This window comes from Colletotrichum lupini, chromosome 1 (assembly GCF_023278565.1).
Source record: "Colletotrichum lupini chromosome 1, complete sequence".
NCBI classification, from domain to species: Eukaryota; Fungi; Ascomycota; class Sordariomycetes; order Glomerellales; family Glomerellaceae; genus Colletotrichum; species Colletotrichum lupini.
In genome coordinates, this window is record NC_064672.1 from 6,290,072 (window position 1) to 6,317,779 (window position 27,708).

The 27,708-nt window shown below is 39.2% G+C and overlaps 3 protein-coding genes across 3 annotated transcripts; 2 read left to right on the top strand and 1 right to left on the bottom strand.

Moving 5' to 3' along the window:
- Positions 1 to 245: 245 nt before the first annotated feature.
- CLUP02_01859 (uncharacterized protein) lies at positions 246 to 3,060 on the top strand (the record flags this gene model as incomplete). Its single annotated transcript, XM_049280895.1, has 4 exons — positions 246 to 532; positions 614 to 1,660; positions 1,721 to 2,764; positions 3,012 to 3,060. The coding sequence occupies 4 exons, from the start codon at positions 246 to 248 to the stop codon at positions 3,058 to 3,060; spliced, it is 2,427 nt and encodes an 808-aa protein (XP_049136852.1).
- Positions 3,061 to 3,271: 211 nt separating this feature from the next.
- On the bottom strand, positions 3,272 to 3,769 carry CLUP02_01860 (uncharacterized protein; the record flags this gene model as incomplete). Its single annotated transcript, XM_049280896.1, has 1 exon — positions 3,272 to 3,769. One exon carries the CDS (start codon positions 3,767 to 3,769, stop codon positions 3,272 to 3,274), a length of 498 nt encoding a protein of 165 aa, XP_049136853.1.
- An 853-nt stretch (positions 3,770 to 4,622) lies between these two features.
- On the top strand, positions 4,623 to 5,076 carry CLUP02_01861 (uncharacterized protein; the record flags this gene model as incomplete). Its single annotated transcript, XM_049280897.1, has 3 exons — positions 4,623 to 4,657; positions 4,766 to 4,874; positions 4,942 to 5,076. The coding sequence occupies 3 exons, from the start codon at positions 4,623 to 4,625 to the stop codon at positions 5,074 to 5,076; spliced, it is 279 nt and encodes a 92-aa protein (XP_049136854.1).
- Positions 5,077 to 27,708: the final 22,632 nt, after the last annotated feature.

Genomic DNA, 27,708 nt, shown 5'->3' on the forward strand with positions numbered 1-27,708 from the left:
TTCAGTTCAATCCTTACATAAGCCTCAATAGGCAGTATCTCATCCGCCTGCATGGCACAGTCGTCAACAGATACACCCCCTAACACACTGCTTTTGATAGGAAAACCTGGTCAACGAGGCTTGCAGCGTGGGTCATTGTTTCTCATCCGAGTTTTTTTTTTTTAATTTTCCTCCTTTCCAGGTTCTCTGCACACTTGCTAGCCAACTTAGTCGTTCATTTTATGGCATCACACCCGCTCCTCACTATGGCGAGTGAAACCTCACGTCGTCCAAACGTGCCGCGAGCCCAGTCGAGCCTGGATCGAAACCGCAAACGCTGGTTCATTGAATTTGAGCAATTGCAAACCCACTCCCGAAGAGAAAAAGAGCAAATTGCCGCCAGATTCTCTCAGGAGCACCGCGATGTGTGCCACGACCTCGATGAGGAGGCTCATTTTGCCGTCAACCAAAGCCTTCCTCTCAAGGCTCGCGAGCTTCTCGAAAACTATCAGCTGGAATTACGGCGCCACCGCTGGGCGTACTGTAAACAGAGGTATGAAGCAGCTGAGAAAGCTCGGGCGAAACGAGAGGAAGACGCCCTTCGAAATCACCACATGACTTTCCCCATCCCTAGTTTTTCGTCCGTTGCTATGCACGATTCTTGTAATGGCATGCTCGGATGGTCCTCAGCACGTTTGCCAGGCCAGGATTCCAGCGACCGTACCAGCCCTGGCGCAGATGCTCTCGGACGCGCGACACCCTCGCTATCAGCAGGAGCTACTCCAGATCAGTCCCAGAAGAATTTGCTGCCTCGAATCAGCGCGGGCGACCTGTTCAGTGTACCGAACACATTGCTGGCACACACCAGCCCAGCCACAATGCCGTCGCAGCTTGAGTGGCGAACTCGTCAAGCGCAGCAGCTGGCTGATCAGATTCCGCACAACCAAGGGCGAACTTCCTTTCAGCATGATCATGTTGGTGACTTGCAGCTGGACTCGCTTCGTATGCCGATCATGTATAAGCCAAGCGGGCCAGCGTGCAATCCTGCTGCGAACGCCATGCAGATGCTTCCATCGCATTCTCATGGGCTCATTTCGGGTCCCCATCATCGGTCTATGCGACCTGTAGATTCGGACATCGACGGCCCTCATCACCGCGCGCTCGGTTGCGGCGATTGTGTGCCATTGCCAGCTCTCCATCCAAAGTCAATGAGCTCTCGTGAAGAGCAGCCACGCCCGAACTCAGCTAGACCTCCGCCACAAGGATCAATGTCGCGGGTATATCAGTTCGTAACAGATGCTACGCATGGTCTCCCCGGATGTCAAAGTATGGCTAAACGGAAGCCTGACGCTGGCGACGTGCCAAATCAGCGCACGGCCACGAAACGAATGAGGAACAGAGCACTCAAGTCCATAGCGCCGCGAAGCATCACTTTCGGAGAAGTTTTCCAGAGCGGGAAAGCGGAGTACAAGCACAACATTGTCAAGTTTGAGGGCGTCTTCTACATCCTCCGCTGCGATGAGCACGGCGTGCATTTCAAGCAGAACGCCCTTGCTGCCGGCGCGAAACACTTGCACGGCGCATCACATGGCTACCTAAGGAAGGAGCACAAGTTGGCCGTCGAAACGATAGGTTTCCATGTAGTGGACTGCACCGAGGAGCTCGCTGCTATGAACAATGAGTGCGTTCGTCAGGCATTTTTGAATGGCCATAAACCCCTAAACCGACTTCACGGACTTAGATCCGTAGACAAGCGAGAATTGAGCGTCCGTACTGAAACTCCTGTTCGAGACCTGTCAGCATCTGACTTGACGTTCCAGACGCCATCCTCTGGCGACAGATCGTATGAGGCTCAGTCGACGACCAAAAATACGGAGAGCAAGCAGCACGATGTGTCGTCAATGATTACCAACCCCAAGGCGGGAGAGCTTTACTATGCAAGGTGGCAGGGAAGCAATAAGGCGTACATTGTCTTGATTCTTGGCTGGACATCATTGGACATGTGCGGGTGGAAGAGAATGCTGGGCGATACGCAGCTTTGCAATTTGAGGAACAGACCCAGCTGCTACACGTACAACGATGAAGGCATTAGTGGTTGGGCGTCAGGATATGGCGACAACGAGCCGCGCACCATGGATAGGGATGTGCCCGTTCTGTGGTTTGAGAACAAGAGTAAAACGTTCCTCGGATGGCTTGGCGTCAAGTACATATTGGAACCTGTAGATCTCGAGGATCTAAACCGCTCGCATGATCCTTTGGATGCCTGTAATCAGGCAAGAAAGAAGTACGCGGAGGTCAGGGGATACAACTCATTTGAAGCCCTGCTTACCGACAGGAAGTCGCAACGTGTCGCATCCGGCGATGCTAAGGCGAAGGAGACGATTGCTGTCGCGTCAATAAAGCTACCTCCATCATCCGCTTCCGTGTCCGAATCGGATATTGCCTCGGATGTTGACATGCATGAGCCAGGCGACATCCCACCCCTCGTCGAAGTCTCGAACCACGAAGATTATATCGATCTGAAGTCTAGTAGGGACGGAAACGTGAGGGAATCAGATGACGAAATGAACGGGAACGATGATCATCCTGCTGGGCCACCTCAAAGCGACAGGCGGAGCATTCAGGTGATGCGGCCCCCGTATCCAGATGGCGAGAGTAGCAGAAGTTCGGGCGGATCAGCAACGGCAGCCGGAAGGAGCCAATCGACCATTGAAGAGAAGCGCACTGCTGACCTGGTAGATACAATGATGCATGACGCCGTCCAGATCTCGTCATTAAGCGGTCAGTAAGGACGCTGCTGGCTGTCTCGATACCAGCGCCGATGGAAGCCGAAGTAGCACCTTGAACAGTGCCGGCGGATCTGATGCAATATGTCGCCATGGTGTTCTGCATATCGCATGCAAGGCACTTGCGTCTATCTCTGATACGACTCCTCAGACAGAGGAGAGTGCTTCTATGCGGAGGAGAGTTCTGCATTCGGCAAACGAGGAAGTTGACAAGCGCACCGCCCATGCTGTGACTATGTCTTGCAGTACGCCCCAGAAAGACGTGCCCGAAAGGGACAGGCTGCTGGCAGAATAGGACTGGGAAGCTTCCGAGGAAATCCACCTGTCAACCCGTATACATGACGACTCATCGGCGAGCGTAGCGCAGAGCGCTGTGATGATGACTTCACGGTCGCTTGATCCGAGTCACGAGATACAGCGGAGCGATCTTGTTATGGGCTCGAGCCAAACAGGAAAAGCAACTCGTCGGCCGCTGCCCTCTAAGCCCTTTATAATAACGTATCCACTCAGTGCTGCACTGGCGCAACCAAATCCACCGACAGCCTACGCGTCTTCTCTACTAAGAAACTGCCAATTCCCTCAATAATGCATCGTTTCTCCTCGAATCGACTCGAATCGAGCCGACTGTGGTTCAACTTAATGAGTCGCCTTTCTGTCGAGGTCGCGCTCTGCAGGCCAGATGCAGTCTTCCTAACGATGAAACGAAGTAGAGGTTCTGTATGGTCTTGAAACACCAACAAAAGCGAGAACGATACTCTTGAAACCAGCACCAAATTGATCGAACCACGCCCGCTCGCGTCTGCAGAGGTCACCTTGGGCACAATGTCATCCTCGGCATTGAATCTGCATCCAAAGGGCCTGCTCGTGGCCGCGAGTGGGCTCTGACCACGAAAAACTAGAGAGCAAGCCACAAAGCACGACGTGTCATTAGACAATATCATCGCCACCTCTGCTGGCCGGTCACGGGTCATCACGAGGAGCACAACGACCGCGCCCAAACACATCAGCACTATGAACACCGATAGGTCATGGGTCGCCTATCACGCCCGACAAAGTTTGCAACGTCCCGCGACAGCAACGACGACGAGCCCGACAGAAAGGTATCACCTACTGCACAGAGCAAGCACCAGACATCAGGCATGCTACGATCGGTGCCGCACAATACTACAGGTTACAGACAGATTGGTCACCTGTCCCCCCCTCCCCCCCTCTCCTCCTGCGAAGAAGGAGTGTCGTCCCTTCGACGCACGACAATGTCTGCGGAATCTGTGCACGAGCTCTCATACTCAGTAATCGGACGAATCGATGCGACTAGAGCATTGTGCCTCGCGGGTCGAGCCGGACCCCAGGCGGCGGGCGGCAGTGGTGGTCGAAAGATGGAAAACATAGAGCCACATAAGAACCCGGCAGGAAGCAGCAAAAACATTTAGAGTTCGACTGAGAGACGGTATATGCGAGTCTGAGAGGATGCGGACAAGAGAAACAAGCGAAGCCGAGCGCTGGGGGGAGACTGTAGGTACGCTGAACTAGACATGGTGGTAAGCACCAACAGAGCCGAAGCAGAAAGACGCGAAAGAGGGAATCCAGAGACGAGGAAAACAATCGTGATGAGAGAAAAGCAATGCAGCAGGAAGAGAGTCTTCAACAGAGGGAATCAACATATTAATCAAGCAAACCCTCCGTCTGACACAATCTAGATTGTAATCCCGCTCGTCTGCATTCCCAAGAGCCACTGTTACCACTGTCAAGTATATATACCTGACATCTCATTCGTTACAACACAAGCATCTGTCAGTAATATTTCAAACGTCCCAACTTACACTCAATCTTCCAGTAGCACAGTTGCCCTCAACGAAAATGAAGGTTTCCGCTCTTTCCTCAGCTCTATTCTGGTAAGCATCAGGTCAATCCCGGAATCGAAAGTTGCTTATTCCGTCAAGTACTTGGATCGCTGCAGTCAATGCAGACTTCTTTCACTGCGTCTGCAAGTCTGGCAGTAGCTTCCAGGCCAAGGAAGCTTGCGATGGAGTCAAGGCACGAGCCCCTAGCAGTGAGGGCGTCAGCTACAGCCTTGTGTCCGATTCAGGCCCATACGCAGGCATGATAACGGTATGAGATACTGCCAATGATTCTTGTGATCACACCTCAAGGAGCACCTGCTAAAAACGTGTCACAGTGTCGGATGCAGCACCCTCTGGGATTCTGGTCTAGGGCTATCTGTGAGGGACAATACGGAAGCGACTGGCATGCAGAATGCAAGCTGGAGTGCAAGAACAATGGGAAGGATGTGGTGGACTGCGTGAGAGGTTGATATTGTAGTTCGTGTAATACTGAGCATCATCCACAGGGCATTTGGCTGTAGTTATGCGACAACGATTTCGTTTCTACGAAGCTCACCGACAATGGTCATTATTCTTATTACAAACCTTTGCGAGGTTCCTACCATACGTGGCACTGAGAACCTTGCCACCCTATGCAGCAACACCAAACCGTTGAGAGTTCAGAGTTGGACGAGCTGACGCACAACCATTTTGCTTTCGGGATCCCGGGATAGTGGGGAGCCCCTATGTCGGCCGGACTTGAAGGCAATCTGCAGTTAGGGAACGTGGACTCCACCCCGGCCCGGATGCGTGAAAGTCAAATGGCTTGGTGATCAACGGATGGTCGCGCCCGGGTTGCAACATCCTGGTATGAGAAACCCAAGAAAAGATGTCCATTACTGCACAAATTGCATCATCAGCCGCAAGACATTCGTTCAGTCAGTCGACGTATCTATACTCTCTATTCCACCTCTGTAAACTGAACCCATCCTTCAGTTTGCGTGCCTCCACCTTCGCTGCTGCCCTCCTCGTTGAGGGAGCTCAGGATGCCCCCGCCCTTGGGACCCGCCGGGACTTCGTCTACGGATGGCATGGACACTAGCAGACCCAAAGGCCTTCTCTTTGAGGTCCTTCGTTCATTCATTAAGCCCAACTGCCGAGATCAGAGACGTTGGTCGGCATCTTTAGAGTTTACGGGTCACGTTACTACCGGTGCATCCACTTCCCACTTAGTGGATATGAGTAATCACTCCCGTCCTAGCGGCCTCGATACGCCGTCCGACACGGCAGACGACCTCGACCAACCTCCTCCTTCCCGACAGACCCACCACGCAAGCGGGTCTCGTGAGCAAGAAAGACACGGACACGGCTCATCAACTTTCCCTCGCCCGCTTCTCTAACGACTTTTGGCAAGTCGCCGGCCACAAATTAATGATGTGCAGCAAGAGAAAGGCTGCTTCGCTGGTGTCAGTGCATACAACTATCCGGGCCAGTCAATAGCTGTATCCCTTGAAAAACGTGACGTAGCCGGCGCTGAGTCGACTGTTCTATATATATATATATAGTATGTCGGAGCCGCCGTAGGTTTACGGGGCGGGCCCTTATCCCAGCTATATATATTGAGTTTTAACGAATGATTGCTTTCTTGAGGTAATATTCAAGAGGTATATTACGAGAGTAAAATATTAATCAAAAGTTGTTTTAATAAAGGTAGTTAAGGTAATTGAAGTTGAGTTAAGTAAGTCGATTTGAGTGCGGCGCTGGTTTGAGTTTGGACACATGATTCAAGGAAGCCCAGATGCAGGCTCAATGGCACAATTATGGTGCAAAATCTTGTAATGGACGTCTCGGTCAATTATCGGATACAATAGCAGAGCATAGGTGGAGAACGATACAATTCTCAAAGTTGAACATAAATGTCTTAGCAGAGCGAATGTCGGCCAGACGCACGGATTTCGCAGCGAGCATACAAGAACGAGGCCTAGGGCTAGAACTTTCGGGTAATTTAGGGAATTTGTAATGGGGAGTCGTCCGTTGTGGTGATCACCGCATCAAAAAACCACATTGATCCCGGCAGTAATATGAAAAGATCGGCGGTCATTATGTCCACGTTTTGACTGCCCGATGTGACTACCAACGCAGCAGGACAACGTTGCTGTCTCTGCTGAGGGTTAGCTTTTTGCCTTTCACAATCTCACTTCCATTTGTATTATTGTATGATAAGATGTTAGTCGATATTAGGTTTGACCGAAAGTCACTATTAGCTACTTTCATACGGCCGCATAGGCATATCGAGGTAATTTAGTATTTAGAAACGGCCGGGTCTCTTAGGCGGTTATACTTAAGGCTATACGTTATAAACATCTGCGTATTATCTAAAATCCCAGTTTAAACTTCTTTATAATCTATTTTACTACTATAGTACAATAGATCGCAATCCGACTATTATAACAAGTCCTATCCGTAATAAGTAGTAACGGGCGCTTTCCTAGATACTTTTATGCCCAGTTATAGAGGTTCTTAATATAATAAGCTCTTATTACGGAACGATGAGCGGTGGTAAGTAATATACGAGACTAGTTACTTACGGCCCTTAGCCTGTTCAAGCTCTAACTCGAGAGCTTGTCCTTAGCTAAGACCTCGAAAAGATCTTATGCCTTTATAAAATTCTATATTAACTTTAGTATAACCTTTTTAAGCGCTACGACTTAATAAACGAGTCGGGCTATTAAAGTAGGATCGGAACTCGGGCCGAAGAGCTCGAAAAGGAGAAGGCCGACGTTACGTATTAGACTTTATAAGAGAACCCTCGCGGATAGGCTAAATAGCGACAGCAAATAGTTTTTTTAGTACTTCTTCGGATCGTCCTTGCTTTCGGAACTAATTAACGTTAGCGAGTGCCTTAGAAAAACTATAGGGGCTGTCCTATACTACTTTATTCTTATTTAATTTTATTTTTTATACTATTCTTATTACTTTAAAAAAGATCGAGTACTAAGTCGCGGTAACGAGAATATAAACGAGAATTAACGTCGTTATTTTCGGGATAACTAAAAGTAACGTAATACTAACCGACAGAAGTTTAACTACGAATACTCTAATAACTATAATTAATATATCGGCTTTTATAACTAGCTTTATAAAATCGATTTCGTCGTCGGATACGATATCGAAGATAAATTATTATAATACTAGCTTAAGTTTATAAACGAGCTATTTTTAAGAGTCGTTAATATATTATAATAGTATCGCTTTAAGCACGATCGAGCTCTATACCTACCTAGATATAAAAAACGGTAGCCTATTTAGACTAATAAAAAGTAGAAAAGCGAGTTTATAAAAAAAAGATATTTAGGCTAACTGCCGCGTGCTACCTCTTAGCTAGTTTACTTATTAATAATATCGTATTTAATTTTTAGCGGCCGAGTAATTACTCCCTATACTTATAAAACGACTCGTAAAGTATTAACCGCGTAGCTTTATTAATGTTTTACTAAGTAAAAGGTAGTGGGGCTAATATACTAAAAAATCGCTCGGGCTAGGCCTTTTATCTTAGGTAGGATATGCATAGTAAATAGAAGGGTAGAATGCTATGCTCATATAAGGGCCTTTATCATAAGTCGCCGCGCAGGTAAGTAATAGGGTAATATAACGGCCCTTAAACGACCGTGGGGCCGTTTAAAGAGGCCCCGGTATAGTTAGGCGATCTACTCCTGGGCCCGTTACGGGGCTCGGCGGGTTGGGCCCAAAAGCCCCCTATTAAAAAGTATATAGGACTTTTTATTATAAAACGGGGATTTGTTTTATATTTAAATCTTAAAAAACCGCCGTAGTCCTTAACGCGAGTAGTATAATTAATAGAACTTATACTATGAACGTGGGAATATAAAGGTATAATTAAATTATACGGCTTTGCTATTTAATCGTATATCGGTACGGAATCGTACTACTTCTAGGATTAATTCTAGCACGTATAGCTTTAACGAGGTAATGCGGGATATTCTTATAAAGAATATAAAAAGTAAATATTCATATAGAAGCAAGAATATATGAATATAGGGGATATAAGCGTATATAAAAGAGGTTTTTGTAGTAAAGAGAGTAATATAGTTAAATTACTATATGAGAAGTTGCTTGCTTAACGAAAGGTCTAGGTAGGCAAATATACGCCTATATATAGGCATAAAAACCTCCTACTAGAATATTCCATTGCTTATTAATTATGATATAATTAATAAGCGTATACGTAAGTGAATGCGTAATCGTAGTACGTAATTCCGCCTCGAGTAAATTCCAGATTATTTAGTTACCTTCCAGTACTTTCCATTGCTCACGTAAGCTTATATAAGCAGTATTGCTTACATAATCAATACCTATAATAATCTATAGAAATCGTAGATTAATATGGTATATAGTTTGCTTACGTAATATTGATAATAAGGCGAATAATAAGGTAAACAAAGTTACCTTCGTAACATTAATTGTATTCTGGGCGAGAGCGTTTCTTGCGCGAAATCTTAATTCGTTCTTATATAGCTTTACTTTATTAACTCTATTAATTAGATAGAAGAATAGCGCGGTATAGTAACGTATACTAATATAAAAATAACTAAGGAGGGAGGTTTCTCTTCCTAGCAGATCCTTACTAACGATAGGACTAAGGGTCCGAAACGTTAATAAACGATATACCGTAAGAGGTTAAAAAAAGGTATTAAGAAGGATTAGGATACGCTAGCTACCTACTGCGAATAGTAATATATAAGTAAGCACGGTCTACTACCCCGGATCTCGATAGTAGCGCCTCCGTCCTTACTAGTTAGGGGTGTGCGTAGAATGCGTTACGGAGTTCTCTAATATATACATAGTATAGAGCACGTTTATAAGCGTAGACGTAGAAATAGGGTGTTACTAATACCGCCCCGAACCGGTAGTCCGACCTATCCCTAGGGGTAAATATTATAGAGTAAGGCGTGAGTATAGGAGGAGGAGTAAGCATATTTATAATATATAAATATATACTCCGTACCCTAAGATCCCTTTTATAAGAGTGGGGGTGCGTTAGAGCTAATATTAATCCCTACTATTAAGCAATATAACGGCGCTTATTCTAAGTACACGCCTACCGCGGTATGCGCCCTAAATTAGCTAGTAAACTTTTAGGTACTAGTTAGCGACCTGCTACTACTATCCCTAATCCTAGAAAAATTAGACTGGGCTATAGCTAGGGCGTAGCTAAATATTATAGAGCTTCTTATTCGAGGTTAATTAACCGTAAATACGATAGATAGTAGTAGACGGACTATAGTTTTATAAGTTAATAACTACTACTACGTAGCTCTTTACGTAGTCTTAGAAGCCGGCGCGAATCTTAACCCTAATATCCTAAAGGGCTTATATTGCTATAGCCCGCTTACGTCGGCTAGCTTTAGTAGTTTAACGGAAATAGCCCATTTACTTATAAAATATAGCGCCATAATTAATATACGTAATTCGTAAGGTCGGCGGCACTATATACGACGATTAGCTATAACGAGTACCAGGTTCTGCGCAAATTTATAAATAAGTACCAGGGTAACTATTTAAGGTAACTTAAGTCTTAAGCTACTACTTATTATTACCCAATACGCGGACGAATAAGTTTTATTAATCCCCGCTACGTCTAGCCAGTTTCTATAAATCTTTAATTACGACTATAGCGATTCTAATTCGAGATATCTTGGAGTAACGGAGAGAATATAGTCCGTACTACTTTTTAGGGCGCGCTAGATAAATAAATAAACGGCCGAATATGTGCTTATCTATATAGGGGGATAACTAACTAAAGTATATCGGAAGGGGTTATGGGTATCTTAAATACTAATATATTAGCACGGACCTCCCGAGCGGGGTACTATTAGCTTACGATTTAGAGAAAGTAAGTATACGTCCGCGCCTCTGCCCCTTTAAAGTAATAAGGAAAAAAAGGGGAAAATAAACCGTACAATTACATATTAAATAATTATACTATCGTAGTATCTACTTATTACTATTAAACTTTGTTTTTTAAAATAAGAATTAAAGAGTATATATAAAGCGGAGCCGTGGGGAGATAGGATAACGTGATCGACTTAAGGACGAGGGCTACTAAGATAGTCTTATAGTTAAGCTTGCCCTCCTAAATAGAGAGTTAGCTATTATGTTATTTAATATTAGGTGAACCTAACGGCCGAAAATTCGGGGTTAGGGGGGCGTAGTATATATAAGTAATATAATACGGCCGGCTTTTTTTAGGATTATCCTGGGACGCGAGATAATACTTTTACTAATTAGCTAATCTCTTCTCCTTAAGGACGCTATACTTAATCTAGCTCTCTAACTCTCGAAGAGAATTTAAAGTCTAAATCCGGGAATATATAGATCGTACTAAGTTTACTTCTCCGCCGCAGTTCTATAGTAATTAGTTACGTAATAGAATATAATAGTGCTCCTCGTAGCTTAACTAAGTAATTACTCTCCCTAAATATATCGAATACTCCGAGCGTGCTATTTTATAACATGTCCTACCTCTGTACGAGACTCTAATCTAAAGACTACGATTCGGTTACCGTAAATAAGGTTCGAGCTACCCTAATTATAATTTTTTGTAGAAATTAACCGCTATCTTTTTAGAGATCGATTCTTTTTCGTACTTATTAGGAAGCTCGTTATTTTTTTGAGTAGACGACGTTAGAGGTAACCCCTTAACCTAAGAGGAAGCCTTCTTATAAAGCCCTGCTTCTTACGAAAAGAGGCTGTCTTCGATTCGTATAAATAATATCCGAGCCTACCCTCCCGATTAAAAAGGGGCCTTCTTATAAAGCGATAAGACGATATTATTTATTGCGCGGACCTAGCTCTACGGCGTCTCTTATCGTAATAGACGCGTATCTATTAAGTCCGTTAGTAAATATACTTATATTAAACCTTACGTATTATAATTCGACCTCTCTAAGTAGTTTAGTTTCTAAAGGGCCGCTCCTTCTTAATAACGCGCCCAATTTAACTACGGAGGGGACGAGTACCCTTATCGATTAACTAGAGAATACAATTCTTAACAAAGCCCTACTCATTATATTCTTGTAAAACGAAGTCTTTGCCGTTCCCGCTAGACTATATCTTACTTATAACACCGGTACGTTATAGGGACGCCTAGCTAGCTACGAACTTGCCCGACGTTATTACTAAGGGACATCCCTTAACGACCTTATTAAAATAATTTAGGAATACTAGCTATAGCCCGAAGATACCCTACGAAAGTAAGTTTCGAAGCGCCTCTATCGTAGTTAGGCATAGATAGAAGTATTTAATATACTCGCCGAATAAGGTAATAAACTTGCGGAGGATTATATCGGGCTTCTCGTATATATTTTAAGCCCTATAGTATTAGTTATACCGTGTCCGGCCTATGCCCTCGTGCTTATTGATCCCTAGCTAGGAAAGGGCGGAAATAGCGGCTCTTTACTAAGTACTATTATTTTTATAAAAGAAACGAGATATTTAGTAAATAGCGCACTGTGCTATACTAGCTGCGAAAGAGTTTATAGACTCTCTTATTCTTATACGTAAGTTATTCGTTCTGGGTATACCTCTCGCTAGCTAATGTTAACGGTAAGTACTTTTATCGATAATACGCCTTAATACTTACAAAGTTTTTAAGCTACTATACCGGCGCTAAAGGTATCTATTTATAATAAGACTAACCCGGCTATTTTACTGCGACCCTCGTTTTTTAGCTAGTCTAGTTACGACTTCCTTTGTAATAATACCGATAAGCTCTTATAACTATCCTATTTCTTCGCATCCTCGTACTACGTACTAGTAAATATGCTTAGGAATAGGACCGCGCCTTACTATTAATAGAATAAAGAAAGCGATGTTATTTATTACTAAAGTAGCGTTTACCTATACCTAGTATCCTTTATTAACGACTAAACGAGACTCGAAGATACTATTAATAAGCTTATTAAAAAACGTTATATTAAGTACATAACGACCGATAGGCTTAAGATATATAAATTACTCCTAAATAGTAATAGTAAAGCTTTAGACGGATTTAACTAAGAGTCGGCTTTATATTAAAAGCGGTAAGCGTTACTAGTTTTATACTACGCAATACCCTAAAAATACCTCGAGCTAAGGTATATTATAGAAGCTACTTTTACTCGCGTTCTTCTTAATAGCTCTTAGTATACTAATTTCCGTAATAGCTACTCTATATCTTTAATACGTTCTCGGAAACGACGAATCCCTACATTGCTTTGACCTATCCACTAAGGTTAGAGAAGATCTAATCCTTACTTTTATAAAAGCTATACGCTTGCCTAAGATACTGTAAAAAGTTTTTATAGTCGAGAAGGCCGTGGCTTTGTGTCGCAATAGCTGGAGTACTTATACTATAGCTCGTATAAATAAGGTTACTAGTCTCGTTAGCAAGTTAGCAAAGAAAACGATACTACTACCTAACGTAGCTCCACGCCCTATAGATCTATATAACCTCCGAGTTAACGTAGTAGCTAGCCTAGTAGCTATTTAGAAGTGCTTAGATAAAATATAAAGAGAGAAACTACGAGACGCTAAAGAAACGCTTATTTAGTAGGAGCCTTAGGCTATATAGCTAATAACGTAGGTCGTATTATTCTAGAAGTTCTTATTCTTTAGCTAAATCGAGCGGTAAAAAGGCGACTTTAAAGTCGCTAAGCGATTATTAAGATTAGTTTTTAAAACTGCGGATAAAGTATTTATAGGAAAGATACTTTACTTCGACGAGGATCGACCCGCCCTAGCTTATTTACTTAGTGATGTGCGTCGTGAGTAGCTATTTAAGGACGCAGAGACGTATGTTCGATAACTACTTGAAGGTCTTGAGGGAATAATAGTCATAGCTCGATCGCGGGCATAATTACAGGCATCTCTAGCTGAATGCCTTTATGCTAAAGGCTACGAAAAAATCGGAAGGTAAGATACCTTGGACAAGGCATCGTCCGTCCTCTATGAGGTAGATAAGTTATGTCGGAGCCTTCTTAATCTAGATCCTAGAGATATCTTGCGATTCGACTAGCTAAGGTTACGGTTAACATAAGCTAAAATCTTCTCTATTAAAAGCAACTACGTAGAGGCGGAAAGTGGTTTTAAGGAAGCGCTAAACCTCATTACTAGGTTCGGTATAACGAATGGGTATGTTATAATAGTTATCGTACGGTCTATAGCGGTTATATTAAAACGATTACTAAACGTAAGCTCCTTTAACCCCCTGTCGCGTTTAAAGCGCGAAGAGCTCCTTTAGTAATCCGAGTAGTAGTAGAGTATAATAAAAGGCTTAGTGCGTCCGGGTAGTACGAGATTCTAGATACCTAGTTTATAGAAGTAGGAAGAGTAGTTATATTTAACGGAAGTCTTACGAGGCCGTTTTTAAAACGTCCTTTTTTTAAAAAGAAGATAAATAATATACCGATTGTATTATATACCTATATCGCACTAGCTCATAAAACGGTTCGTACTTTGCGTTAAGTAACCTTTTTTTACTATCTTACTCGTAGTCTCTACCTATTTTTAATAGTAGAGTTAATTATAAGCGATTAAGCGGCTAAATGACTAGGCGATTAAGAAGCGTAATAATTAGTAACCTATGCGCATAGGATACGCTAGAGGAGTATAATTTACTAATACTCTTTCCGGTCGAAAGTTAATTCTTAGCGTTATAGTGAGCGAGGTAGTATATCCGGGCTAGCTATATTTAACTTAGCGTAAGATTATATAAAATGTTACCTAGGTCTAGTAGTATTTGTAAATCTTTTGGGATATTTACGTTAAAAGAAATACGGCTAGCGATTAGTAGAGGAGGCGAGATAACTCGCTAATAAATATTTACTTTGTGGGAAGAACGGGGATAGATAAGCTAAGTTTTTATGGGAAGGTGGCATGGTCTGGGTCTGTAGTCGATGTCTATAACGTCCCTAGCTTGTAGAGGAGTATTGAGAAGCTTAGGAAGCTGTAGGATTGTATTAGTTCGAAGTACTAATAATAAAGACGTATGCTTGATAGCTTTATATAGAGAGACGGATCGGTTTTAGAAACGATGATTAGTAACGAAAGCGATGTTTTGGGAAACCTATATTTTTAATAGCCTGTCTGACGCCCGCCTCTAAGATACTGTGTAAAAGTAATCTCGCCCGTTAAGCTAATAAGAATAGGACGCATAGCCTGCTGCTTATGCTACTGTAGCTGGGTATGGATACCTTACTAAGAACCAATGCCCCTAAGGCTCGCTCCCTTCTTTTTGCTAAGCACCTAGATTATTTATAGTCCACTATGGCCCTCTAAAAACCTGTTTTTATAACATACCCCCTCGTTATGTTCGTAATATCGTAGCTCGTGTAGTATTCCGTATAGAAATTTCGAGACGACTAATATTTACTACACTTATCCTAATGAAGTTATAATTAGTATCTTAATAAACCGTTAACGACGATAGTACCGGTATATAAGAGGCCTAGCATAAGTAATAGCGAACTAGATAGGGAGCTCTAGTATAAACTATGTAGTAAAGGATACTAAATTAGGAAGAATAAAGTTTATTAGATTAGTTGCGCGTTTAGTCGTAGCTATAACGAGCTAGATAGTCTCTTTTACGCTAAGTTTCGCAAAATTAGCTAAAGCAAAGTTAGATACCCTAAGCTAAACGAGCTAGCACTACTATGCCCTATAAGTAATTACAAATTATCTTTTAGGATCTTAATTTAATAGCGGTCGGTCTCCCCGCTTTAGCTAAGCCTTAACGAGTTAAGGAAATTGTTACTAATGATTTATATAGAGCGAGCGCTAAGGACGTCCGTAGACTAATCGGGTTTTCTAACTATTTCGAGACCTAGATATAGCCGAAAGCCGCAAACGAAATCCTAAGTAAAGGCCTAAGAAGCCTTAGCTAGACTAGTACTAGTATATGGGTAAACCTCTACTAGTTACTAAATCTTGGACGTATTATCTTTACCAAAATAGGAGCTTAGAAAGGACTTAGCAAGACCGAGACTAACGCAACAGTAGAATAAGTCCGCATGCAACTACAAACCTAAACGGCCTCTTTTATCCCTCGAGTCGTAATAAAGACGCGCATAGAAATTAATAGAGAGCTCTAGGTAGTTAAGTAGGCGTATATAGCTAGTATCCTAGCTTCTAGATACGATAATCTAGTCCTTTAGCTATTAACCTCCGTAGAGGCCCTTATAACGTGCGAAATACTATAAATAATTATCGCTACGGAAATAACTTAGAGTACGTTTATAAATTCAGTTAGCTACCAAAAAGGACATAGTTCGATATCTTACTAAAAGCTTAATAAAGAGGGGAAGAAAGGGGAAATAATTAACGTCGCACCGCGCCCGTTTTAATACTTATATTAGGTTAATAAGATATGCTCTAAAGTGATATAATATACCTCCTTTCTTATCTATAATCCCACTACTATGCGCTACGACTTATAAAGATTAGAACTTTTGCGGTCGTAGATTATTAGGTTCGCTTAGCTAAATATAGTATGTATACTATAGGTAGTATATAAGCGAATTATGCCTTTTATAGTAGAGAGCTTTCGAAGAGGAAATGGTCCTCGGATTTGAGCTAATTTGTTTAAAACCTAATTATCATTTAGCTCTATATGTACTTTACTCGTGTTTAATTTCTACTATCGAGACAATACTTCGTCTATTTATAATTAGATCCGCGCCTAAATAAGAGTCGACGAGCGTATAACTATATAAATAGCTTCGCTACTTTAACTTAGCGACTCGTACTACTTTAAGCCGAGGGCTATAGCTATAAGTAAATATTTTCTTAATTTTCTAAATATCCCGGTTATTATCCTAATAGAACCTAGGACGCTTTTAATAAGATGCTCCGATTCTTTATACTATCTTTTTAAAGACCTTAGAAAGTAGCTTTTTAATAATAAGCAGAACCCCCGGATTATGAGATCTAAGATTGCGACGGAGTCTATATATAAGCTAACCTCGAGTAAAGAGCGGACGAACCTAATTACCCGGCCCTCGAGGTATCCCCTATCGAAAAGCCGTATTAATTAGGAAAAGCGTTATAATTTATATTATATAACGGTAAATATATGTGGGAACGCCTATAAGGGTTTAAAGAGTTCGATAGCTTATACTTTTATTTCTATTAATTAAGGAGGATCACCTGGCTTACCGGGTTTATAATATAAATAAAGCTTTACTTACGACGACTAGGGGTAAGACGCCTTATCCTTTATTCTTACTCCCTTTATTTTAAAAATAGTTCGGCGGTAGACTTTGTAATAGCTATCCTATTTACTATACGGCAATACTTAAAAAATATGCGGCCCATTCGGTACCCCTAGTCCCTCCGCTCTAATTTTATAGTAGGATACTCTTATAAAGGTATAGGACTTACTAAGCTAGAGTTTGGAAATCGCGCGTGGAGACTAAGTTTATTATCTATTCTTAGATATTAAATTTGTTATAGACTTCTCGACGAATAGCGCTATTTAGCTAGCTCGAGCCGCTAAAATAAGAGACTCTAACGGACTTGTGATCGCATATTTTGTAAAATATAGGGACCCTCAGCTCCATCCTCAACTATATATTATTAAGGTCCGCTACGAGGAAAAAACTAATACTATTTTAGCAAATTACTTAGGGATAACGTCTACCTTAAAGTCGACTAAGATACGATATAGAATAAGCGGACCTATAATCTTATATATTTATAAGTAATCGGGAGAACTAGCTAGGATTTCTCGTTAATATATAAGTTTATCTCGTACCGGGCAGAGAGCTAAATATCGAAGTAGTCGATATGATTCCTTCTACTAACGATAATAGCCTACCCGAAACATCCCCTCTCCTAAAATTATCTCGAATCTTATACAAACTATTAAAAACACCAGAAGAACAGCTTAGTTACGTTTTCTCTAATATCGGACGAGATATTAACAAGATCGGTATATAACTAAAGATTATATATCACAAGCTCCCCGTCAAACATCATAGGTTTGAGGAATAACCTCTACTAAGAGATCGGCTTATATCGATAATAATTAACTTTATAAAAGTAAATATAACTATCGCGCGCGAAGGATCTATACCGCCTAGTTTATATAACTAGCTTATAGAAGTAGCGATTTTAGAGATCTTAGATCCTGCTTTTTACGCGTATTATAATTAGTTAGTCTCCCCTCGTACTTTAATAAAGACCTAACACTAACCCTCTTAAAAGTTTTCTATATCGGCAAAGTAGCCGTTAGAGTTAGATGGGATATTATATTTAAATGGACTATTTATAACTAGGCTTTGTGGCTAAAGGGTTGGGGAGTTGTTTACGGGGTAGAGATAAGTAGTCCCTCGGTAGAGAATTTATAAAGTAGGGCTAACGGGGACTACGGGGGTAGGCGCCTCGCGGTAAGCCCTACTCCGCGCAATCGAATATATTTTGCGATTTTTATATAATTATTCTTATTTAAAATCAATTCGTAGAGATTATCGAGGTATGTATAGATACTAGTTTTCCCTATAAGCCAATGCTTCGTCTCTATTAAAAGCCCTCGCGAATCACGTTCCTAAAGTTAGTAATTAGTAGAGGGTAAGTAGCTTTTTTTAAAGGATAAGGATGTACTTAAACGTCCTCTATATAGGTATAGCGGCGACGCGACGCTAGGAAACATAGTAACTAGACTTTAGTCGTCTTAACTATAGATTACTAGCTATTAAAGTAGCCCTAGGTATCGAGTAAAAAATATTAGCGGCGTCGGACTAATACGGCGTCGCTGAGATAAAATAATATAGCGATATTAAAAATAATAAGAAGGCCCCGAAATATAGGGCGTTCGGTTCTCGTATCTTTTTAATTATAAGTAGCTCGCTTAAAATAATAATACTATTGCGGTTAAGAGAGGTATTAAGTAAGAAGCGTAGCGTTAGCTATTTATAGTTTACTTTAAATACGTCGTAAATCCTTTACTAAGATAGTTTAGCTCTAAAGGCCCTTAAAGTAGCTAGGATAGGTTAAGGGGCTGCCTCCCTAAGTACCTGGGCAGCTCAGACCTAGGGGTAGACGATTCGAGACCCACTACGTATTATTAACCTCTTAGGGGGCGAGATAAATATAAAGACCATACACTACTAGCAGTATCTTTTTATAATCAGGCGTCAGGGGGTCGACATTTTCCCTCCCCAAATAGCTTATAAAACCGTCGCGTTCCCGATAAGAGCTTAATATATGTAGGTCGAAATCATAATAATTTCGTTACGACGCTCTCCCTAATTAATATTATATGAGGACCGATGTTTAAGGATGAAAGATACTACTTACCCGACGAGTTCGACGCTAAGTCCTACTACTATGATACCTCTTCTTTAATTAATACCCATCTCGACTCCCCCGATTTTATTTTAGAAATATTTGGCGTGTTAAAACGCTATGTAAATTTTTTAGATATTCCGCACTCCGAACACGTACAGTTTATTATTAGCTATAATTCTAAATTTTCGGCAGCGAATTTCTCTATAAGTATAGGAGATAATAAGTGCCCGAGCGTGTCAAAGTCGCTATTAACTAAATATAAAGAAGCCGATATTATCTTTACGGAGTATAGGTAGGTCTGCCGATGCGTTATACACTTTGTTTACTAACAAGTTCAGTTATAGGAACACTCTCGGCGTCTAATATTCCTATAATTACGTTTCGATTTGCCTTACTAGAACTATAATTCTACCTCGCCTCTTTGAGGAGCTCTACAGGTACCCTTTATATCGAGTAATTTAGTAGATCATTTACTAATTTAAAATGTGATCAGCTTAATAAAAGCTGGGGCTTCTATTGATGTTCGGATTAGTAGGTAAATCATATCTTACGAGAACTTACTACACACGCTTCAGATAAGCGGGTAACCGCCCGCAAACTATGAAAATATAGAATAAGAGATCGAGAGTATAATAATTAGTGTTAGGTTCGAGGTCTAGCATATTACGAAAACTTTTATTTCTGTCGATTTAAGAGTAGTATATAAAATCGAGATAGGGAATCTCTTTATAGAGGCGGATATAAATATAGATTAATAAGGAAGAAATGATTACCGTTTTAATTGGGATAATGATTAAATGAAAATAGTTAGGCTTATTTAACTATACGTTTCTTATTACTAACCGATTAATGGAAGCTAATATATATAGGCGTATTATCGAAGTTTATAAAAAGACTAAAAAGCGGCTCGAGGAGGATCCTGAAAATAACCGAGTACCGAAACGAAATCGCTTATTAATATAATCGGATCTGTATGTAAAATTTCGAGCGGGTTAGGGGAACGAAGATTGTTTACTATAAGTTAGGTTATAAGCGAATTTATTACTTGCGGAGTTACGAAGGGATCTACTAGATATAAGAATCGTAATAAAATAATGACTTTATTTATAAGAGATATTGTGTTCTAATATCCCCATATCTATACTATTTCTTATACATTTTTTCTTATTAGCTCGGCAGGTGATAAGGACTTCGTTTTTTAGTTAGGGGTAGAGTAAGACATAGTATCCGTTATAAGCCTTTTATCTCTAAGTAATCTTCTTAGCTAGCATAGTATTATAACTTACTTAACGATAGAGAAATTAGTCAGAGGCTTTTTTTAGGCCTTTATGATAAGGTTATGGGTAGATAGTAAGTTAATTACGTTACTAAAGTACGCTCTGCGGACGTAATAATAAAAGGCTTAGCGCACTCGTAATAATACTAAAGCCCGGACTAGGACATCTCGAGCCTAGGCCTAATCGGGGTAGCCCTGCGGGGTAGGATAAGGGTAGGTATAGGTAAGCGGAGCGAGTAATATTAACTAAGTAGCGCTCGAGCCTCTTTATAGAGCGATAGATATAAGGTAGGTAGGGCTTCGATCTTAGCTAGGGGGTATGCGACTAGGAGTGCGCATACTAAAATAGTAAGGTATGGGCGACGATAAGGGTATGGGGGTAAGTTAGTTAAAAAAAGTTAGAGGGGAGTAGGAATACTAAATCTTATATCGTCCTTATAGCCTCCCCAGTACTACGGTATAAACGACGTAGGGCGCTTATTTTACGTTTTAGCGTCCTTAAGACGGCCCGCTTTTAGTATATATATAGAGACGTTAGTCTAACTAATTAGGGCTATATTTCCTAACTTTATATCTTGCGTAGTAACGGCTAGCACAGAACCTAATAATATTCATATTAGCTAACCGTTAAGAGACTCGTAGACTAGGGAAAGGGCTAATTATAGATAAGCCGTATAGTATTTATTAGTTACTACTAATATAAGAGGTCCGTTAAGTATCGGACCGTAGCTCTTTACAAATAGAGGTATTAGCCCTATAGTCGTATCTATTTAAGGTAGCTACGGTATAGTTTAGAATTTTATAAAAAGGAGATATAAAGGGCTAGTGCTAATAATAAGATTCCCAGATCCGAAGACTATTAAAACCTTACTTTTATTATAAACTATATACTTTATACTCTACTTACAAGTTAGTATAAGATCGAAAGTAAACAAAGCTAAAAGGATAGACCGCTACCCCTACGTTAATAAATATAAGTACGGCATCGACTACCCTAGCTAGGTAAACGTTTACGGTGCGCGGTATAAAGACTATATTATTATAAGTCCTACGCCCGATTATACCTAAAGTTTACTAACCCTAAATAGTATAATTAGTAAACGTAAGGGGTCTTAACTAGTAATATAATATAATCAACGGAGCATAGGGATGGGCAGAAAGCACCTATAGTAATATACTTAGATAGACCGGAGATAATTCTCTTTTAAATTAACTCTATATACCCCTATATTATATTTAATGTTCCTTTTACTAGGTCTATGCCCCTAGGGTGCTATGTATAAGTAACTATTCTTAGGTCTCTTAATGCTACTTAACTATAAGCTACTTTATAACTTACCTCGTAATTTACTTTATAACTTACTCGTTACCTACGTATTACTTATTCGTAGCGATATTAAACGTGCGAATTATTATAGACGCTTTTTATACGAAGTATAAAATCGTACTATACTTAGATAATATCTAAAGAGTTGTTATCTTTTTATTTTATATAATAAGTATAAAACTAACTATTACGGAACGTTACGAAAGTACGATAGCTAATTTCTTATGATAATTACGGGAGCTTATAGAAGCGTTAGAGTTGAGTACTATACTAAGAGTCCTAAGGTAGTAAAGCTAAGTTAGCGGAGCTAAGATAGCGGACTAACCTTAACGCCCAAGGTAGTAGAACGTCCGTAACGAGGGCCTACTTATAGAACTAAATACTTACTAAATTAATATAATTTTTTATTGTCTCGACCCCTATAATACTACCGTACTTACCTATTAGCTAAGGGAGCTACCCGTCGATAGTTTTATACTCCTTTAATACTAGCTACGTAGGTTATACTTAAATAATTAAAAAATAGAGATAGGCCCGTATATAGTAAGTCCCTAGTCTTATTTACCCTTTATACCCTTCTACATAAAACCGTTTATTTAGAATAAAAAGCGTACTATTCTTAGTTAGAAATAGCCTCCCTACGTATATATAAGATTTAAATTTTAATAAGTATTAGCATATAGTACCTTTTTTCCTAAATAGGGGTATATAAAATACTATAATTAAAAGGAGTACTAGCTATTAATTAGTACTTTAAAATAACTAACTATAGGCTTTAGGTACGGATTATCGTAGTTAATTCGACATATATAATAAATAACCTCGAGCTCTTATAAGCTATTTTAAGTTCTTCTATCTAAGTCTTTAGTTCTATAAGTCCTCTTTATAATTCTTTATACTAGCTAAACTAACGACTCTTTTATTTTAACAATTCCCTTATTTTGGGGTATAATATTCTTTTTAAATACCTTAAATATAGTCTTAACGGAATTGCTAGGATTTTATTACGAAGATATTTAGTTATTTTCTATTACTAAGTACTAAGTTTTTATTATTATTTATAGTTTACTAATACGCTTATAAACTATCCCCGAACTCTTTTATAGCGTCGACTCTCCCTCCTCCTTATTTAATTATAAGAAATACGCAATTAGTATTACTAAGTACTTTAATAAGGCCTTAGAGAAGGAATATCTTTAAGAAACTCGGTTATTTAATACTAGGTCCCTTATTATTATTATTCGCGGTTTAATATACTTATAAGATTATTAAACCTACCCTTTGTTATTACTTCGTAAATCTCTAGCTACTCTTTCTAAGTCTAGCTATTCCTTAGTTACTAAAAGTATTTAAGTAAGCGAGAAGACCTTAAGTAGCCTCGAATCTAATAAGGAGTCTTAGGGTAACGTATAGATAACTTCTTAACCTCCCGTATAAAAGCATAACGAACCCCCTATTAATAACTATAAGACTAAAGGCCCCCCTAAAAGCGACGTTACTTCGAATCGTCACTAGAATCCTATAAGCTAGTTAAAAGCCTTTTTTTACTAAAACTTAAACACCGACTACGTTAACAAATACGTAATTAATAATAATTCCGAGCGGGAAGACTTAATTAAGAAAAAGAAAAAGTCTAGCGTTAACGAAAAGACTATTTTTTAACATATCGAAATTAACAATAAGGCGATTTCGTATTACTCTCTTTTTTCTATAATAATCGTTAAGTAAAATAATTACGGAGGGGTAGGTAATATTGCCTTTCGGTCTACCTTAGTAATCCCTTGGTTTTATAATAGCTACCCGGCCCCGTTTACCTTAACCGTCTCTCTTAACGATTTTAATAACGCTCTATTAATAATAAAGCATAAAAACTGCTCGCAGTTTCTAAAGCCTATTACTAAGGCACTACGGTCCGCTCGTTAATCTATTTCTAAGACTACTAGCCGTAACTTCTAAGACGTCCTTATCCCCCGAACTATACAACGAAAATTAATAAAAATAGAGCTACCTAAGCTTATTTAACGGAATATATTTTAGGAGCGCTAATAGAAGTTAGCTATTATTAATTTAGTGCTTAAGCGCCGTTATGCTTCTTATAACGTCGCGAACCTAAAGTAGTATTCCGAGATCGCCTAGACTATTACGAAGAAGGATAGGTCTATCGATACCTTATACTTTGCTATTTATACGGCCGATCTTAACGGTTTTAATATAAAGGGATGGTAACGTGTATAGTTACGAGATAGGGACCCTGGAGTTATTATAGTAACGAAATCTGAATAGTTATTTTACTCGCGCGGTTTTGATTAGGACCGCGGGGGCCTAACTATTTCTATAAACGCGTAGTAACTTACGGATTAAGCTAAAGTAATTATAGATTTATAATGATGTAGTAGGAAATAATAGTAGTATTTATATATATAAGAGTGATAACCTTTTGATGTATTTGCGACGAGCGTACTTAGTATATTTTTAGATAGACCATAGACGACTTAGGTACGAAGTAGTACGGTAAATAGTAAATTATAGAATAAAAAAATATAAAGTAAAGCCCGCTTTTAAAGATATAGGCCGTTAGAACTGAATATTACGTAAGGTAGTGCGTACTTGGAAGGTTAAAAGTATATAAACGATACTAGTTCTAAAAGTGCTATGACTAAGTTTAAGTAGACGATAATCGGGGTATTTATAGAATTAGTGCTACTTAAGAGATAAGTTAATAAGTTAGAGAGCTTTAAGGCCTAACTAATGCGCGCTCTCTTAATGCTATTATAAATACTAGGTATAGCTTTTAAGCCTGTCTCTCGTTTCCTTAAGTATTCGAATTCCTGGCTCTTATTATGTCCCGTTTCGTTACTAAACTTAACCTCTTTATAGAATACTATATATAATATTTTCTATATTACTAATACGACGTATTATTAAAAACCCGGACGCGCCCGATTTATAGTACTTAGTAGTCCTAGTATAGCGCCTTTACGTAAAAGGATTAAGAGGGCGAAAATCTAAGTAAGCTACGTAAAAAATTAGACTAATGTCTTATAGTTAGAGTAACTTAATAGAGTGAGGTAATTTGCTTATATCGTCGTCTTTCTAAGCTCTATCGTTAGAGCGTTAGGGTACCTTTTATAATAACCCCACTCTAAACGGAGGTATTAATTTTCTTTTATAAATTAAAGCATCGGGTCACTAAAACTATATACCCGATTAAGGGGTATATAATAGGGTTCTAATAAACCGTTATAAATTAACTTACTCGAGTTAAATAGTAGGTAGACTACCTAATAGGTTATTAGAAATTCGAACTTAAATTCGGGATATAGCGCAGTATCTCCCTCCAAAGCTATAATAAGAATAGTACGATTATACTTAAAAGAATCGTATAGTAGAGCATAAAGGGCTAGAGCTAGATTAGTAACTTAAGTCTATAATTTTAAAATATATCGAGATTTGTAATCTAGCTAGCTCGGGCTGACCGCGCTCTCGAAATAATTAGCTTCTATACTAGGAGTTAAGTTCTACTCAGTACTTAGAGATCTTTCTATATATAAAACGGCTATACTACTTCTTTTTTTAGATTTCTAACGTTAACCGTATACTTAAGAAGAGTTTATTAGCTTCGTTATAGATATTAATTAACTTACTAAACCGTCATAACGCGGAAGGAAACCTAGCCTTATATAATAATAGGTACGCTTTTGAAACTCTAGCTTACTCTTTAAATATAAGATTCTTCCGCAATTAAAAACTTAATATATGGGAGATTTCGTATAAAGAAATTTATAATATTGACTATTATTATATAGCTTAACTATGTTTAGAGAACTTGGTAGCGAGAATCGCGACGAGAATATGCCCCTAGGTAATAAGATAGTTGTATATTTATATAAGGGGGCTAAGGTTGCGAACGTTAAGGTACTACCCCTAGAAACGAAGAAAAAGAGACCTAGGGTCCCTATATAAGACCCTATTATTATTAAAGCCACTTTAATTTAGCGAGGAGCGCATAATTCTTTAGAGATAGCACTTAAATAGCGAAATTAGGCCTACGAGTCCGCTAGTTATTAGTTCGTTTTTAAGTTAACTACCTTAGGCCGCGTGCTATTTTTATTATAGGCTATAGATATATAGAGCTAATTAACTAAAAAATAATGCGGTGCCCTTAGCTATATTAATTATTATAAGGCACGAAATAGATACTTAGTACTAAGACGCAACCGGTATCTTAGTATTACGTATAATAAAGAGAAAGGGCTATACTATAGGGATTTTCTTTATCCTTAAGCCTCCCGATATTAACTCTAAAAGAGGTAAAAGAAATGTCTACGTTTAGATAGTAGAGAAGAATAGCTATAAGCTCGTTAGGGAGCCGAATAGTATAGTATTAACGTTTATTATGTAGGTAATTTCGGAATAATCTTTAATAAGCTCTACGGCTATTATGTTAAATACGAATGCGACTTAGTATAAAGTATGGTAACCGAAAATTTTTATAAAGCCTTGATTATAACGCTACTAAGGTAAAGGGTATAACGAACGATAAATTGCGGCTTTAATATAAGTAAATATTTAATACTATAAATAGATAACTATATTAATTAGTATATATAGCGTTAATACCGCATGCTAAACGAGTATAGTAAGATACGTATAAAAATATCGAGGCTCTTTTTATTATAGCCCTATTTATACTACCTAATTCCTAGCTTAGGCCGTACTATCGATTAGCTTGCGGTAAGGTCTTAACGTAGTACGTAAGAAAGCCTATACTTATATAGCTAAGCTACTAAGTTTTTAATAATACCGAGGCAGCTTAGTAAATATAGTAAACGCTATTTCGTTTTCGTATATTACCTACCTATACTTATAAAAGTTTAAATAAGGTACCCGATACATAGCTAAGTGAGGTATCGTTACTTATGTATAGATAAATTTTATTTATATTAGTTATGGCTCTGCGATCGTTAGGGAATAGTTATGGACCGGATTATATTAAGCGGAGTATTAGGCTCAGGTCTAACTATGTATATATGCTAGTAGTTTACTAACTTTAAAATAGTTAGGGTGCACGGGGGCTTAGGATTTTAATTAGTAGCCGTATATATTAGGGGAGAGAGGGCGTGTGCATTTTGTATTAAACTATTTTTATTATATCTATTATTACTAGTCTATAACTAACCGCGCCTTAATTATATATGGGGCTAGTTATTAAGTAGCCGTAGCGGTCTATATTTAAATTAAACTAGTTAGGTCGAAAACTCGCCTCCCGCCCATGCGGCGATTAATATACTCTAATATACCTTAGTTCGGGGACTATTCCCTTGTTAAAGGGTATAGGGTAAGTAGAATCGGTCGGTAAGATAAGAGCCTAATAAATACTTATTCGTACATATGCGTACGTTATTACATCTACCTTCGTCGCTAGAAGTTTATTTATGGGTATTATACAACCAATCTAGTCATAATAACTTACTAATAATAGCTCTCAAAAAGCTTAAGTTGCTTTATCGTGGCCCTTGCTTATTATTGTCTTGTTATACCTCTATATTAAACATGCTACTAACCTAGCCTATATCAGATCTTGAGCTTTATTATATAAGACAGTGTTATAACCTCTAAAAATATAGCGAATTTTAATTCGGAAGCTATATTTTAAGTATTTTACCTATAAGAAACAGTCCGTTTAGGGTTTTAATATATTCTTTCCGGCTATATTATTATTCGACGCCGATAATATTATTACCTTCTCTTATACTATAACCCCCTTTAATCTATAATAATTCTTTATATAAAATCATTAAGGAACGTTATAATAAAAGTCTAGATAGCGGACGCCGCACCGGATATATTATTTTATTTTTTAATATCGAACTATTAATATTATTTACGATCTAATATACTAAATATGTACTATATAGCGCTAAGACTCCGGGGCGGTTCGGCAGTACAAGCCGCCTTTATATAAGTTAGACTTTTTAAGTTTATTAGTAAATACTAATAGTTCTAAGTCGTCTTCGAGATATTAAGCTACTAATCTTCTAAAATCCGACGAGTCTATTTTTAATACTAAATACGTCGCGCTAAAACCTAATAGTATAAGAATTTACTTTATATTATATACGGCTCCGAACTTTAGAATTCTAAGTTAACCCTCGCTCGAGGCGGGTAGAGTAA